This window comes from Haliotis rufescens, unplaced genomic scaffold, assembly GCF_023055435.1.
Source record: "Haliotis rufescens isolate VD_foot unplaced genomic scaffold, xgHalRufe1.0.p SCAF_131, whole genome shotgun sequence".
Taxonomy (NCBI): Eukaryota; Metazoa; Mollusca; class Gastropoda; order Lepetellida; family Haliotidae; genus Haliotis; species Haliotis rufescens.
This window is the reverse complement of record NW_025963815.1, coordinates 405,354-423,412: the sequence shown is the minus strand read 5'-3', so window position 1 is coordinate 423,412 and position 18,059 is coordinate 405,354. Positions and strand designations below refer to the sequence as shown.

Genomic DNA, 18,059 nt, shown 5'->3' with positions numbered 1-18,059 from the left:
CACTCTTAATGGGCACAATGTGCATTGAACCAAATAAGGTTACACAAATTATTTGCTTCCCGAAGGAATATACATGTTGAAATACAATTGATAACATTTGAATGAGACGGGCCTTAGGTTTGAATGGAAATAATGTTATTTTTTATTTTAGATAGATATTAATGGATCTTATCTGTCACTTGTGTATTTAAGAATTATGTTTAAAAGCGAATGTGTTCATTTTCTATGGAAGAAGCAAAGGAGAGGCTGTTCCATGGTGTTCCAAAAAACTTAGTGTACGATCACGTATTCAAATGATTACATTTGAATAAAAAGGGCCTTGTTTCTTCTTGAAATTTGATTGTCTGAATAAGGAAATTCCATCTGTTTTGGGGACTTTTGTGACGATGCTGGAATACAAGCAGCTTGAAGATAAAATTAATTGTTCAAAAACACCTTGTTATTTAAATAAATATAAGCCTATCTAACTCATCAGTATATTTTAAAGATTTGTATGGAGAAATGTACCTCTGTATTTAAATAGCCAATGCGTTTTATTTATATTTTGCAGTATATTTTACAGGTTTTACTTCTGTTAAACATTTCCAGATATCAACGAGTGTAGTTCCAGTCCATGCGGCACTAACGCACTTTGTGGTGATCTAGTTGATAGTTACAGTTGTACCTGTAATGCTGGCTATACAGGGGATGGAATGACATGTACAGGTTCGTTGTATTTCTCTACGATTTACATAGAAAAAAATGAACTTTCGTGTATAGGTTTGTCATGTGTTATTTTAGATACATACACATATTTCGACTAATATTAGTGTAAATGATGAATGGTGTATCGTGCCCCGCTCCCTGTACACACATCGCATTGTAAATTTAATGTATATAAGCTAGAAAATACACTGAGTATCATACGTTGAAAGTATGGTAATGGTTACAATTAGATTATATCCTGCAAAATAACAGAACCAATATAGTCACTATAATGAATGATCACTCTTAATGGGCACAATGTGCATTGAACCAAATAAGGTTACACAAATTATTTGCTTCCCGAAGGAATATACATGTTGAAATACAATTGATAACATTTGAATGAGACGGGCCTTAGGTTTGAATGGAAATAATGTTATTTTTTATTTTAGATAGATATTAATGGATCTTATCTGTCACTTGTGTATTTAAGAATTATGTTTAAAAGCGAATGTGTTCATTTTCTATGGAAGAAGCAAAGGAGAGGCTGTTCCATGGTGTTCCAAAAAACTTAGTGTACGATCACGTATTCAAATGATCACATTTGAATAAAAAGGGCCTTGTTTCTTCTTGAAATTTGATTGTCTGAATAAGGAAATTCCATCTGTTTTGGGGACTTTTGTGACAATGCTGGAATACAAGCAGCTTGAAGATGAAATTAATTGTTCAAAAACACCTTGTTGTTTAAATAAATATAAGCCTATCTAACTCATCAGTATATTTTAAAGATTTGTATGGAGAAATGTACCTCCGTATTTAAATAGCCAATGCGTTTTATTTATATTTTGCAGTATATTTTTATAGGTTTTACTTCTGTTAAACATTTCCAGATATCAACGAGTGTAGTTCCAGTCCATGCGACACTAACGCACTTTGTGGTGATCTAGTTGATAGTTACAGTTGTACCTGTAATGCTGGCTATACAGGGGATGGAATGACATGTACAGGTTCGTTGTATTTCTCTACCATTTACATAGAAAAAAATGAACTTTCGTGTATAGGTTTGTCATGTGTTATTTTAGATACATACACATATTTCGACTAATATTAGTGTAAATGATGAATGGTGTATCGTGCCCCGCTCCCTGTACACACATCGCATTGTAAATTTAATGTATATAAGCTAGAAAATACACTGAGTATCATACGTTGAAAGTATGGTAATGGTTACAATTAGATTATATCCTGCAAAATAACAGAACCAATATAGTCACTATAATGAATGATCACTCTTAATGGGCACAATGTGCATTGAACCAAATAAGGTTACACAAATTATTTGCTTTCCGAAGGAATATACATGTTGAAATACAATTGATAACATTTGAATGAGACGGGCCTTAGGTTTGAATGGAAATAATGTTATTTTTTATTTGAGATAGATATTAATGGATCTTATCTGTCACTTGTGTATTTAAGAATTATGTTTAAAAGCGAATGTGTTCATTTTCTATGGAAGAAGCAAAGGAGAGGCTGTTCCATGGTGTTCCAAAAAACTTAGTGTACGATCACGTATTCAAATGATCACATTTGAATAAAAAGGGCCTTGTTTCTTCTTGAAATTTGATTGTCTGAATAAGGAAATTCCATCTGTTTTGGGGACTTTTGTGACAATGCTGGAATACAAGCAGCTTGAAGATGAAATTAATTGTTCAAAAACACCTTGTTGTTTAAATAAATATAAGCCTATCTAACTCATCAGTATATTTTAAAGATTTGTATGGAGAAATGTACCTCCGTATTTAAATAGCCAATGCGTTTTATTTATATTTTGCAGTATATTTTCTAGGTTTTACTTCTGTTAAACATTTCCAGATATCAACGAGTGTAGTTCCAGTCCATGCGACACTAACGCACTTTGTGGTGATCTAGTTGATAGTTACAGTTGTACCTGTAATGCTGGCTATACAGGGGATGGAATGACATGTACAGGTTCGTTGTATTTCTCTACCATTTACATAGAAAAAAATGAACTTTCGTGTATAGGTTTGTCATGTGTTATTTTAGATACATACACATATTTCGACTAATATTAGTGTAAATGATGAATGGTGTATCGTGCCCCGCTCCCTGTACACACATCGCATTGTAAATTTAATGTATATAAGCTAGAAAATACACTGAGTATCATACGTTGAAAGTATGGTAATGGTTACAATTAGATTATATCCTGCAAAATAACAGAACCAATATAGTCACTATAATGAATGATCACTCTTAATGGGCACAATGTGCATTGAACCAAATAAGGTTACACAAATTATTTGCTTTCCGAAGGAATATACATGTTGAAATACAATTGATAACATTTGAATGAGACGGGCCTTAGGTTTGAATGGAAATAATGTTATTTTTTATTTGAGATAGATATTAATGGATCTTATCTGTCACTTGTGTATTTAAGAATTATGTTTAAAAGCGAATGTGTTCATTTTCTATGGAAGAAGCAAAGGAGAGGCTGTTCCATGGTGTTCCAAAAAACTTAGTGTACGATCACGTATTCAAATGATCACATTTGAATAAAAAGGGCCTTGTTTCTTCTTGAAATTTGATTGTCTGAATAAGGAAATTCCATCTGTTTTGGGGACTTTTGTGACAATGCTGGAATACAAGCAGCTTGAAGATGAAATTAATTGTTCAAAAACACCTTGTTATTTAAATAAATATAAGCCTATCTAACTCATAAGTATATTTTAAAGATTTGTTTGGAGAAATGTACCTCTGTATTTAAATAGCCAATGCGTTTTATTTATATTTTGCAGTATATTTTATAGGTTTTACTTCTGTTAAACATTTCCAGATATCAACGAGTGTAGTTCCAGTCCATGCGACACTAACGCACTTTGTGGTGATCTAGTTGATAGTTACAGTTGTACCTGTAATTCTGGCTATACAGGGGATGGAATGACATGTACAGGTTCGTTGTATTTCTCTACCATTTACATAGAAAAAAATGAACTTTCGTGTATAGGTTTGTCATGTGTTATTTTAGATACATACACATATTTCGACTAATATTAGTGTAAATGATGAATGGTGTATCGTGCCCCGCTCCCTGTACACACATCGCATTGTAAATTTAATGTATATAAGCTAGAAAATACACTGAGTATCATACGTTGAAAGTATGGTAATGGTTACAATTAGATTATATCCTGCAAAATAACAGAACCAATATAGTCACTATAATGAATGATCACTCTTAATGGGCACAATGTGCATTGAACCAAATAAGGTTACACAAATTATTTGCTTTCCGAAGGAATATACATGTTGAAATACAATTGATAACATTTGAATGAGACGGGCCTTAGGTTTGAATGGAAATAATGTTATTTTTTATTTTAGATAGATATTAATGGATCTTATCTGTCACTTGTGTATTTAAGAATTATGTTTAAAAGCGAATGTGTTCATTTTCTATGGAAGAAGCAAAGGAGAGGCTGTTCCATGGTGTTCCAAAAAACTTAGTGTACGATCACGTATTCAAATGATCACATTTGAATAAAAAGGGCCTTGTTTCTTCTTGAAATTTGATTGTCTGAATAAGGAAATTCCATCTGTTTTGGGGACTTTTGTGACAATGCTGGAATACAAGCAGCTTGAAGATGAAATTAATTGTTCAAAAACACCTTGTTATTTAAATAAATATAAGCCTATCTAACTCATCAGTATATTTTAAAGATTTGTATGGAGAAATGTACCTCTGTATTTAAATAGCCAATGCGTTTTATTTATATTTTGCAGTATATTTTTATAGGTTTTACTTCTGTTAAACATTTCCAGATATCAACGAGTGTAGTTCCAGTCCATGCGACACTAACGCACTTTGTGGTGATCTAGTTGATAGTTACAGTTGTACCTGTAATGCTGGCTATACAGGGGATGGAATGACATGTACAGGTTCGTTGTATTTCTCTACCATTTACATAGAAAAAAATGAACTTTCGTGTATAGGTTTGTCATGTGTTATTTTAGATACATACACATATTTCGACTAATATTAGTGTAAATGATGAATGGTGTATCGTGCCCCGCTCCCTGTACACACATCGCATTGTAAATTTAATGTATATAAGCTAGAAAATACACTGAGTATCATACGTTGAAAGTATGGTAATGGTTACAATTAGATTATATCCTGCAAAATAACAGAACCAATATAGTCACTATAATGAATGATCACTCTTAATGGGCACAATGTGCATTGAACCAAATAAGGTTACACAAATTATTTGCTTTCCGAAGGAATATACATGTTGAAATACAATTGATAACATTTGAATGAGACGGGCCTTAGGTTTGAATGGAAATAATGTTATTTTTTATTTGAGATAGATATTAATGGATCTTATCTGTCACTTGTGTATTTAAGAATTATGTTTAAAAGCGAATGTGTTCATTTTCTATGGAAGAAGCAAAGGAGAGGCTGTTCCATGGTGTTCCAAAAAACTTAGTGTACGATCACGTATTCAAATGATCACATTTGAATAAAAAGGGCCTTGTTTCTTCTTGAAATTTGATTGTCTGAATAAGGAAATTCCATCTGTTTTGGGGACTTTTGTGACAATGCTGGAATACAAGCAGCTTGAAGATGAAATTAATTGTTCAAAAACACCTTGTTATTTAAATAAATATAAGCCTATCTAACTCATCAGTATATTTTAAAGATTTGTATGGAGAAATGTACCTCTGTATTTAAATAGCCAATGCGTTTTATTTATATTTTGCAGTATATTTTTATAGGTTTTACTTCTGTTAAACATTTCCAGATATCAACGAGTGTAGTTCCAGTCCATGCGACACTAACGCACTTTGTGGTGATCTAGTTGATAGTTACAGTTGTACCTGTAATGCTGGCTATACAGGGGATGGAATGACATGTACAGGTTCGTTGTATTTCTCTACCATTTACATAGAAAAAAATGAACTTTCGTGTATAGGTTTGTCATGTGTTATTTTAGATACATACACATATTTCGACTAATATTAGTGTAAATGATGAATGGTGTATCGTGCCCCGCTCCCTGTACACACATCGCATTGTAAATTTAATGTATATAAGCTAGAAAATACACTGAGTATCATACGTTGAAAGTATGGTAATGGTTACAATTAGATTATATCCTGCAAAATAACAGAACCAATATAGTCACTATAATGAATGATCACTCTTAATGGGCACAATGTGCATTGAACCAAATAAGGTTACACAAATTATTTGCTTTCCGAAGGAATATACATGTTGAAATACAATTGATAACATTTGAATGAGACGGGCCTTAGGTTTGAATGGAAATAATGTTATTTTTTATTTTAGATAGATATTAATGGATCTTATCTGTCACTTGTGTATTTAAGAATTATGTTTAAAAGCGAATGTGTTCATTTTCTATGGAAGAAGCAAAGGAGAAGCTGTTCCATGGTGTTCCAAAAAACTTAGTGTACGATCACGTATTCAAATGATCACATTTGAATAAAAAGGGCCTTGTTTCTTCTTGAAATTTGATTGTCTGAATAAGGAAATTCCATCTGTTTAGGGGACTTTTGTGACAATGCTGGAATACAAGCAGCTTGAAGATGAAATTAATTGTTCAAAAACACCTTGTTATTTAAATAAATATAAGCCTATCTAACTCATCAGTATATTTTAAAGATTTGTATGGAGAAATGTACCTCTGTATTTAAATAGCCAATGCGTTTTATTTATATTTTGCAGTATATTTTATAGGTTTTACTTCTGTTAAACATTTCCAGATATCAACGAGTGTAGTTCCAGTCCATGCGACACTAACGCACTTTGTGGTGATCTAGTTGATAGTTACAGTTGTACCTGTAATGCTGGCTATACAGGGGATGGAATGACATGTACAGGTTCGTTGTATTTCTCTACCATTTACATAGAAAAAAATGAACTTTCGTGTATAGGTTTGTCATGTGTTATTTTAGATACATACACATATTTCGACTAATATTAGTGTAAATGATGAATGGTGTATCGTGCCCCGCTCCCTGTACACACATCGCATTGTAAATTTAATGTATATAAGCTAGAAAATACACTGAGTATCATACGTTGAAAGTATGGTAATGGTTACAATTAGATTATATCCTGCAAAATAACAGAACCAATATAGTCACTATAATGAATGATCACTCTTAATGGGCACAATGTGCATTGAACCAAATAAGGTTACACAAATTATTTGCTTTCCGAAGGAATATACATGTTGAAATACAATTGATAACATTTGAATGAGACGGGCCTTAGGTTTGAATGGAAATAATGTTATTTTTTATTTGAGATAGATATTAATGGATCTTATCTGTCACTTGTGTATTTAAGAATTATGTTTAAAAGCGAATGTGTTCATTTTCTATGGAAGAAGCAAAGGAGAGGCTGTTCCATAGTGTTCCAAAAAACTTAGTGTACGATCACGTATTCAAATGATCACATTTGAATAAAAAGGGCCTTGTTTCTTCTTGAAATTTGATTGTCTGAATAAGGAAATTCCATCTGTTTTGGGGACTTTTGTGACAATGCTGGAATACAAGCAGCTTGAAGATGAAATTAATTGTTCAAAAACACGTTGTTATTTAAATAAATATAAGCCTATCTAACTCATCAGTATATTTTAAAGATTTGTATGGAGAAATGTACCTCTGTATTTAAATAGCCAATGCGTTTTATTTATATTTTGCAGTATATTTTTTATAGGTTTTACTTCTGTTAAACATTTCCAGATATCAACGAGTGTAGTTCCAGTCCATGCGACACTAACGCACTTTGTGGTGATCTAGTTGATAGTTACAGTTGTACCTGTAATGCTGGCTATACAGGGGATGGAATGACATGTACAGGTTCGTTGTATTTCTCTACCATTTACATAGAAAAAAATGAACTTTCGTGTATAGGTTTGTCATGTGTTATTTTAGATACATACACATATTTCGACTAATATTAGTGTAAATGATGAATGGTGTATCGTGCCCCGCTCCCTGTACACACATCGCATTGTAAATTTAATGTATATAAGCTAGAAAATACACTGAGTATCATACGTTGAAAGTATGGTAATGGTTACAATTAGATTATATCCTGCAAAATAACAGAACCAATATAGTCACTATAATGAATGATCACTCTTAATGGGCACAATGTGCATTGAACCAAATAAGGTTACACAAATTATTTGCTTTCCGAAGGAATATACATGTTGAAATACAATTGATAACATTTGAATGAGACGGGCCTTAGGTTTGAATGGAAATAATGTTATTTTTTATTTTAGATAGATATTAATGGATCTTATCTGTCACTTGTGTATTTAAGAATTATGTTTAAAAGCGAATGTGTTCATTTTCTATGGAAGAAGCAAAGGAGAGGCTGTTCCATGGTGTTCCAAAAAACTTAGTGTACGATCACGTATTCAAATGATCACATTTGAATAAAAAGGGCCTTGTTTCTTCTTGAAATTTGATTGTCTGAATAAGGAAATTCCATCTGTTTTGGGGACTTTTGTGACAATGCTGGAATACAAGCAGCTTGAAGATGAAATTAATTGTTCAAAAACACCTTGTTATTTAAATAAATATAAGCCTATCTAACTCATCAGTATATTTTAAAGATTTGTATGGAGAAATGTACCTCTGTATTTAAATAGCCAATGCGTTTTATTTATATTTTGCAGTATATTTTATAGGTTTTACTTCTGTTAAACATTTCCAGATATCAACGAGTGTAGTTCCAGTCCATGCGACACTAACGCACTTTGTGGTGATCTAGTTGATAGTTACAGTTGTACCTGTAATGCTGGCTATACAGGGGATGGAATGACATGTACAGGTTCGTTGTATTTCTCTACCATTTACATAGAAAAAAATGAACTTTCGTGTATAGGTTTGTCATGTGTTATTTTAGATACATACACATATTTCGACTAATATTAGTGTAAATGATGAATGGTGTATCGTGCCCCGCTCCCTGTACACACATCGCATTGTAAATTTAATGTATATAAGCTAGAAAATACACTGAGTATCATACGTTGAAAGTATGGTAATGGTTACAATTAGATTATATCCTGCAAAATAACAGAACCAATATAGTCACTATAATGAATGATCACTCTTAATGGGCACAATGTGCATTGAACCAAATAAGGTTACACAAATTATTTGCTTTCCGAAGGAATATACATGTTGAAATACAATTGATAACATTTGAATGAGACGGGCCTTAGGTTTGAATGGAAATAATGTTATTTTTTATTTTAGATAGATATTAATGGATCTTATCTGTCACTTGTGTATTTAAGAATTATGTTTAAAAGCGAATGTGTTCATTTTCTATGGAAGAAGCAAAGGAGAGGCTGTTCCATGGTGTTCCAAAAAACTTAGTTTACGATCACGTATTCAAATGATCACATTTGAATAAAAAGGGCCTTGTTTCTTCTTGAAATTTGATTGTCTGAATAAGGAAATTCCATCTGTTTTGGGGACTTTTGTGACAATGCTGGAATACAAGCAGCTTGAAGATGAAATTAATTGTTCAAAAACACGTTGTTATTTAAATAAATATAAGCCTATCTAACTCATCAGTATATTTTAAAGATTTGTATGGAGAAATGTACCTCTGTATTTAAATAGCCAATGCGTTTTATTTATATTTTGCAGTATATTTTATAGGTTTTACTTCTGTTAAACATTTCCAGATATCAACGAGTGTAGTTCCAGTCCATGCGACACTAACGCACTTTGTGGTGATCTAGTTGATAGTTACAGTTGTACCTGTAATGCTGGCTATACAGGGGATGGAATGACATGTACAGGTTCGTTGTATTTCTCTACCATTTACATAGAAAAAAATGAACTTTCGTGTATAGGTTTGTCATGTGTTATTTTAGATACATACACATATTTCGACTAATATTAGTGTAAATGATGAATGGTGTATCGTGCCCCGCTCCCTGTACACACATCGCATTGTAAATTTAATGTATATAAGCTAGAAAATACACTGAGTATCATACGTTGAAAGTATGGTAATGGTTACAATTAGATTATATCCTGCAAAATAACAGAACCAATATAGTCACTATAATGAATGATCACTCTTAATGGGCACAATGTGCATTGAACCAAATAAGGTTACACAAATTATTTGCTTTCCGAAGGAATATACATGTTGAAATACAATTGATAACATTTGAATGAGACGGGCCTTAGGTTTGAATGGAAATAATGTTATTTTTTATCTTAGATAGATATTAATGGATCTTATCTGTCACTTGTGTATTTAAGAATTATGTTTAAAAGCGAATGTGTTCATTTTCTATGGAAGAAGCAAAGGAGAGGCTGTTCCATGGTGTTCCAAAAAACTTAGTGTACGATCACGTATTCAAATGATCACATTTGAATAAAAAGGGCCTTGTTTCTTCTTGAAATTTGATTGTCTGAATAAGGAAATTCCATCTGTTTTGGGGACTTTTGTGACAATGCTGGAATACAAGCAGCTTGAAGATGAAATTAATTGTTCAAAAACACCTTGTTATTTAAATAAATATAAGCCTATCTAACTCATCAGTATATTTTAAAGATTTGTATGGAGAAATGTACCTCTGTATTTAAATAGCCAATGCGTTTTATTTATATTTTGCAGTATATTTTATAGGTTTTACTTCTGTTAAACATTTCCAGATATCAACGAGTGTAGTTCCAGTCCATGCGACACTAACGCACTTTGTGGTGATCTAGTTGATAGTTACAGTTGTACCTGTAATGCTGGCTATACAGGGGATGGAATGACATGTACAGGTTCGTTGTATTTCTCTACCATTTACATAGAAAAAAATGAACTTTCGTGTATAGGTTTGTCATGTGTTATTTTAGATACATACACATATTTCGACTAATATTAGTGTAAATGATGAATGGTGTATCGTGCCCCGCTCCCTGTACACACATCGCATTGTAAATTTAATGTATATAAGCTAGAAAATACACTGAGTATCATACGTTGAAAGTATGGTAAAGGTTACAATTAGATTATATCCTGCAAAATAACAGAACCAATATAGTCACTATAATGAATGATCACTCTTAATGGGCACAATGTGCATTGAACCAAATAAGGTTACACAAATTATTTGCATTCCGAAGGAATATACATGTTGAAATACAATTGATAACATTTGAATGAGACGGGCCTTAGGTTTGAATGGAAATAATGTTATTTTTTATTTTAGATAGATATTAATGGATCTTATCTGTCACTTGTGTATTTAAGAATTATGTTTAAAAGCGAATGTGTTCATTTTCTATGGAAGAAGCAAAGGAGAGGCTGTTCCATGGTGTTCCAAAAAACTAAGTGTACGATCACGTATTCAAATGATCACATTTGAATAAAAAGGGCCTTGTTTCTTCTTGAAATTTGATTGTCTGAATAAGGAAATTCCATCTGTTTTGGGGACTTTTGTGACCATGCTGGAATACAAGCAGCTTGAAGATGAAATTAATTGTTCAAAAACACCTTGTTATTTAAATAAATATAAGCCTATCTAACTCATCAGTATATTTTAAAGATTTGTATGGAGAAATGTACCTTTGTATTTAAATAGCCAATGCGTTTTATTTATATTTTGCAGTATATTTTATAGGTTTTACTTCTGTTAAACATTTCCAGATATCAACGAGTGTAGTTCCAGTCCATGCGACACTAACGCACTTTGTGGTGATCTAGTTGATAGTTACAGTTGTACCTGTAATGCTGGCTATACAGGGGATGGAATGACATGTACAGGTTCGTTGTATTTCTCTACCATTTACATAGAAAAAAATGAACTTTCGTGTATAGGTTTGTCATGTGTTATTTTAGATACATACACATATTTCGACTAATATTAGTGTAAATGATGAATGGTGTATCGTGCCCCGCTCCCTGTACACACATCGCATTGTAAATTTAATGTTTATACATGTAAGCTAGAAAATACACTGAGTATCATACGTTGAAAGTATGGTAAAGGTTACAATTAGATTATATCCTGCAAAATAACAGAACCAATATAGTCACTATAATGAATGATCACTCTTAATGGGCACAATGTGCATTGAACCAAATAAGGTTACACAAATTATTTGCTTTCCGAAGGAATATACATGTTGAAATACAATTGATAACATTTGAATGAGACGGGCCTTAGGTTTGAATGGAAATAATGTTATTTTTTATTTTAGATAGATATTAATGGATCTTATCTGTCACTTGTGTATTTAAGAATTATGTTTAAAAGCGAATGTGTTCATTTTCTATGGAAGAAGCAAAGGAGAGGCTGTTCCATGGTGTTCCAAAAAACTAAGTGTACGATCACGTATTCAAATGATCACATTTGAATAAAAAGGGCCTTGTTTCTTCTTGAAATTTGATTGTCTGAATAAGGAAATTCCATCTGTTTTGGGGACTTTTGTGACAATGCTGGAATACAAGCAGCTTGAAGATGAGATTAATTGTTCAAAAACACGTTGTTATTTAAATAAATATAAGCCTATCTAACTCATCAGTATATTTTAAAGATTTGTATGGAGAAATGTACCTCTGTATTTAAATAGCCAATGCGTTTTATTTATATTTTGCAGTATATTTTATAGGTTTTACTTCTGTTAAACATTTCCAGATATCAACGAGTGTAGTTCCAGTCCATGCGACACTAACGCACTTTGTGGTGATCTAGTTGATAGTTACAGTTGTACCTGTAATGCTGGCTATACAGGGGATGGAATGACATGTACAGGTTCGTTGTATTTCTCTACCATTTACATAGAAAAAAATGAACTTTCGTGTATAGGTTTGTCATGTGTTATTTTAGATATATACACATATTTCGACTAATATTAGTGTAAATGATGAATGGTGTATCGTGCCCCGCTCCCTGTACACACATCGCATTGTAAATTTAATGTTTATACATGTAAGCTAGAAAATACACTGAGTATCATACGTTGAAAGTATGGTAATGGTTACAATTAGATTATATCCTGCAAAATAACAGAACCAATATAGTCACTATAATGAATGATCACTCTTAATGGGCACAATGTGCATTGAACCAAATAAGGTTACACAAATTATTTGCTTTCCGAAGGAATATACATGTTGAAATACAATTGATAACATTTGAATGAGACGGGCCTTAGGTTTGAATGGAAATAATGTTATTTTTTATTTGAGATAGATATTAATGGATCTTATCTGTCACTTGTGTATTTAAGAATTATGTTTAAAAGCGAATGTGTTCATTTTCTATGGAAGAAGCAAAGGAGAGGCTGTTCCATGGTGTTCCAAAAAACTTAGTGTACGATCACGTATTCAAATGATCACATTTGAATAAAAAGGGCCTTGTTTCTTCTTGAAATTTGATTGTCTGAATAAGGAAATTCCATCTGTTTTGGGGACTTTTGTGACAATGCTGCAATACAAGCAGCTTGAAGATGAAATTAATTGTTCAAAAACACCTTGTTATTTAAATAAATATAAGCCTATCTAACTCATCAGTATATTTTAAAGATTTGTATGGAGAAATGTACCTCTGTATTTAAATAGCCAATGCGTTTTATTTATATTTTGCAGTATATTTTATAGGTTTTACTTCTGTTAAACATTTCCAGATATCAACGAGTGTAGTTCCAGTCCATGCGACACTAACGCACTTTGTGGTGATCTAGTTGATAGTTACAGTTGTACCTGTAATGCTGGCTATACAGGGGATGGAATGACATGTACAGGTTCGTTGTATTTCTCTACCATTTACATAGAAAAAAATGAACTTTCGTGTATAGGTTTGTCATGTGTTATTTTAGATACATACACATATTTCGACTAATATTAGTGTAAATGATGAATGGTGTATCGTGCCCCGCTCCCTGTACACACATCGCATTGTAAATTTAATGTATATAAGCTAGAAAATACACTGAGTATCATACGTTGAAAGTATGGTAATGGTTACAATTAGATTATATCCTGCAAAATAACAGAACCAATATAGTCACTATAATGAATGATCACTCTTAATGGGCACAATGTGCATTGAACCAAATAAGGTTACACAAATTATTTGCTTTCCGAAGGAATATACATGTTGAAATACAATTGATAACATTTGAATGAGACGGGCCTTAGGTTTGAATGGAAATAATGTTATTTTTTATTTTAGATAGATATTAATGGATCTTATCTGTCACTTGTGTATTTAAGAATTATGTTTAAAAGCGAATGTGTTCATTTTCTATGGAAGAAGCAAAGGAGAGGCTGTTCCATGGTGTTCCAAAAAACTAAGTGTACGATCACGTATTCAAATGATCACATTTGAATAAAAAGGGCCTTGTTTCTTCTTGAAATTTGATTGTCTGAATAAGGAAATTCCATCTGTTTTGGGGACTTTTGTGACAATGTTGGAATACAAGCAGCTTGAAGATGAGATTAATTGTTCAAAAACACCTTGTTATTTAAATAAATATAAGCCTATCTAACTCATCAGTATATTTTAAAGATTTGTATGGAGAAATGTACCTCTGTATTTAAATAGCCAATGCGTTTTATTTATATTTTGCAGTATATTTTATAGGTTTTACTTCTGTTAAACATTTCCAGATATCAACGAGTGTAGTTCCAGTCCATGCGACACTAACGCACTTTGTGGTGATCTAGTTGATAGTTACAGTTGTACCTGTAATGCTGGCTATACAGGGGATGGAATGACATGTACAGGTTCGTTGTATTTCTCTACCATTTACATAGAAAAAAATGAACTTTCGTGTATAGGTATGTCATGTGTTATTTTAGATATATACACATATTTCGACTAATATTAGTGTAAATGATGAATGGTGTATCGTGCCCCGCTCCCTGTACACACATCGCATTGTAAATTTAATGTATATTAGCTAGAAAATACACTGAGTATCATACGTTGAAAGTATGGTAATGGTTACAATTAGATTATATCCTGCAAAATAACAGAACCAATATAGTCACTATAATGAATGATCACTCTTAATGGGCACAATGTGCATTGAACCAAATAAGGTTACACAAAGTATTTGCTTTCCGAAGGAATATACATGTTGAAATACAATTGATAACATTTGAATGAGACGGGCCTTAGGTTTGAATGGAAATAATGTTATTTTTTATTTTAGATAGATATTAATGGATCTTATCTGTCACTTGTGTATTTAAGAATTATGTTTAAAAGCGAATGTGTTCATTTTCTATGGAAGAAGCAAAGGAGAGGCTGTTCCATGGTGTTCCAAAAAACTTAGTGTACGATCACGTATTCAAATGATCACATTTGAATAAAAAGGGCCTTGTTTCTTCTTGAAATTTGATTGTCTGAATAAGGAAATTCCATCTGTTTTGGGGGCTTTTGTGACAATGCTGGAATACAAGCAGCTTGAAGCTGAAATTAATTGTTCAAAAACACGTTGTTATTTAAATAAATATAAGCCTATCTAACTCATCAGTATATTTTAAAGATTTGTATGGAGAAATGTACCTCTGTATTTAAATAGCCAATGCGTTTTATTTATATTTTGAAGTATATTTTATAGGTTTTACTTCTGTTAAACATTTCCAGATATCAACGAGTGTAGTTCCAGTCCATGCGACACTAACGCACTTTGTGGTGATCTAGTTGATAGTTACAGTTGTACCTGTAATGCTGGCTATACAGGGGATGGAATGACATGTACAGGTTCGTTGTATTTCTCTACCATTTACATAGAAAAAAATGAACTTTCGTGTATAGGTTTGTCATGTGTTATTTTAGATACATACACATATTTCGACTAATATTAGTGTAAATGATGAATGGTGTATCGTTCCCCGCTCCCTGTACACACATCGCATTGTAAATTTAATGTTTAGACATGTAAGCTAGAAAATACACTGAGTATCATACGTTGAAAGTATGGTAATGGTTACAATTAGATTATATCCTGCAAAATAACAGAACCAATATAGTCACTATAATGAATGATCACTCTTAATGGGCACAATGTGCATTGAACCAAATAAGGTTACACAAATTATTTGCTTTCCGAAGGAATATACATGTTGAAATACAATTGATAACATTTGAATGAGACGGGCCTTAGGTTTGAATGGAAATAATGTTATTTTTTATCTTAGATAGATATTAATGGATCTTATCTGTCACTTGTGTATTTAAGAATTATGTTTAAAAGCGAATGTGTTCATTTTCTATGGAAGAAGCAAAGGAGAGGCTGTTCCATGGTGTTCCAAAAAACTTAGTGTACGATCACGTATTCAAATGATCACATTTGAATAAAAAAGGGCCTTGTTTCTTCTTGAAATTTGATTGTCTGAATAAGGAAATTCCATCTGTTTTGGGGACTTTTGTGACAATGCTGCAATACAAGCAGCTTGAAGATGAAATTAATTGTTCATAAATACGTTGTTATTTAAATAAATATAAGCCTATCTAACTCATCAGTATATTTTAAAGATTTGTATGGAGAAATGTACCTCTGTATTTAAATAGCCAATGCGTTTTATTTATATTTTGCAGTATATTTTATAGGTTTTACTTCTGTTAAACATTTCCAGATATCAACGTGTGTAGTTCCAGTCCATGCGACACTAACGCACTTTGTGGTGATCTAGTTGATAGTTACAGTTGTACCTGTAATGCTGGCTATACAGGGGATGGAATGACATGTACAGGTTCGTTGTATTTCTCTACCATTTACATAGAAAAAAATGAACTTTCGTGTATAGGTTTGTCATGTGTTATTTTAGATACATACACATATTTCGACTAATATTAGTGTAAATGATGAATGGTGTATCGTTCCCCGCTCCCTGTACACACATCGCATTGTAAATTTAATGTTTATACATGTAAGCTAGAAAATACACTGAGTATCATACGTTGAAAGTATGGTAATGGTTACAATAAGATTATATCCTGCAAAATAACAGAACCAATATAGTCACTATAATGAATGATCACTCTTAATGGGCACAATGTGCATTGAACCAAATAAGGTTACACAAATTATTTGCTTTCCGAAGGAATATACATGTTGAAATACAATTGATAACATTTGAATGAGACGGGCTTTAGGTTTGAATGGAAATAATGTTATTTTTTATTTTAGATAGATATTAATGGATCTTATCTGTCACTTGTGTATTTAAGAATTATGTTTAAAAGCGAATGTGTTCATTTTCTATGGAAGAAGCAAAGGAGAGGCTGTTCCATGGTGTTCCAAAAAACTTAGTGTACGATCACGTATTCAAATGATCACATTTGAATAAAAAGGGCCTTGTTTCTTCTTGAAATTTGATTGTCTGAATAAGGAAATTCCATCTGTTTTGGGGACTTTTGTGACAATGCTGGAATACAAGCAGCTTGAAGATGAGATTAATTGTTCAAAAACACGTTGTTATTTAAATAAATATAAGCCTATCTAACTCATCAGTATATTTTAAAGATTTGTATGGAGAAATGTACCTCTGTATTTAAATAGCCAATGCGTTTTATTTATATTTTGCAGTATATTTTATAGGTTTTACTTCTGTTAAACATTTCCAGATATCAACGAGTGTAGTTCCAGTCCATGCGACACTAACGCACTTTGTGGTGATCTAGTTGATAGTTACAGTTGTACCTGTAATGCTGGCTATACAGGGGATGGAATGACATGTACAGGTTCGTTGTATTTCTCTACCATTTACATAGAAAAAAATGAACTTTCGTGTATAGGTTTGTCATGTGTTATTTTAGATACATACACATATTTCGACTAATATTAGTGTAAATGATGAATGGTGTATCGTGCCCCGCTCCCTGTACACACATCGCATTGTAAATTTAATGTATATAAGCTAGAAAATACACTGAGTATCATACGTTGAAAGTATGGTAATGGTTACAATTAGATTATATCCTGCAAAATAACAGAACCAATATAGTCACTATAATGAATGATCACTCTTAATGGGCACAATGTGCATTGAACCAAATAAGGTTACACAAATTATTTGCTTTCCGAAGGAATATACATGTTGAAATACAATTGATAACATTTGAATGAGACGGGCCTTAGGTTTGAATGGAAATAATGTTATTTTTTATTTTAGATAGATATTAATGGATCTTATCTGTCACTTGTGTATTTAAGAATTATGTTTAAAAGCGAATGTGTTCATTTTCTATGGAAGAAGCAAAGGAGAGGCTGTTCCATGGTGTTCCAAAAAACTTAGTGTACGATCACGTATTCAAATGATC

General features: G+C 32.2%; 1 protein-coding gene across 11 annotated transcripts in view; it reads left to right on the top strand.

The window, feature by feature from the left end:
• The window catches only part of LOC124143148 (fibrillin-2-like), an 85,792-nt gene that overhangs the window by 20,083 nt on the left and 47,650 nt on the right, over positions 1 to 18,059 (top strand). For 9 of the 11 annotated variants that reach the window (XM_048394898.1, XM_048394904.1, XM_048394906.1 and 6 more), the window contains 18 exons: positions 589 to 705; positions 1,575 to 1,691; positions 2,560 to 2,676; positions 3,545 to 3,661; positions 4,531 to 4,647; positions 5,517 to 5,633; positions 6,502 to 6,618; positions 7,489 to 7,605; positions 8,474 to 8,590; positions 9,459 to 9,575; positions 10,444 to 10,560; positions 11,429 to 11,545; positions 12,420 to 12,536; positions 13,411 to 13,527; positions 14,396 to 14,512; positions 15,381 to 15,497; positions 16,373 to 16,489; positions 17,364 to 17,480. In XM_048394898.1, coding sequence (XP_048250855.1) covers positions 589 to 705; positions 1,575 to 1,691; positions 2,560 to 2,676; positions 3,545 to 3,661; positions 4,531 to 4,647; positions 5,517 to 5,633; positions 6,502 to 6,618; positions 7,489 to 7,605; positions 8,474 to 8,590; positions 9,459 to 9,575; positions 10,444 to 10,560; positions 11,429 to 11,545; positions 12,420 to 12,536; positions 13,411 to 13,527; positions 14,396 to 14,512; positions 15,381 to 15,497; positions 16,373 to 16,489; positions 17,364 to 17,480 — 2,106 coding nt within the window. The remainder of the gene's footprint in view (positions 1 to 588; positions 706 to 1,574; positions 1,692 to 2,559; positions 2,677 to 3,544; positions 3,662 to 4,530; positions 4,648 to 5,516; positions 5,634 to 6,501; positions 6,619 to 7,488; positions 7,606 to 8,473; positions 8,591 to 9,458; positions 9,576 to 10,443; positions 10,561 to 11,428; positions 11,546 to 12,419; positions 12,537 to 13,410; positions 13,528 to 14,395; positions 14,513 to 15,380; positions 15,498 to 16,372; positions 16,490 to 17,363; positions 17,481 to 18,059) is intronic. The other 2 variants (XM_048394908.1, XM_048394902.1) reach the window with 2 other exon arrangements.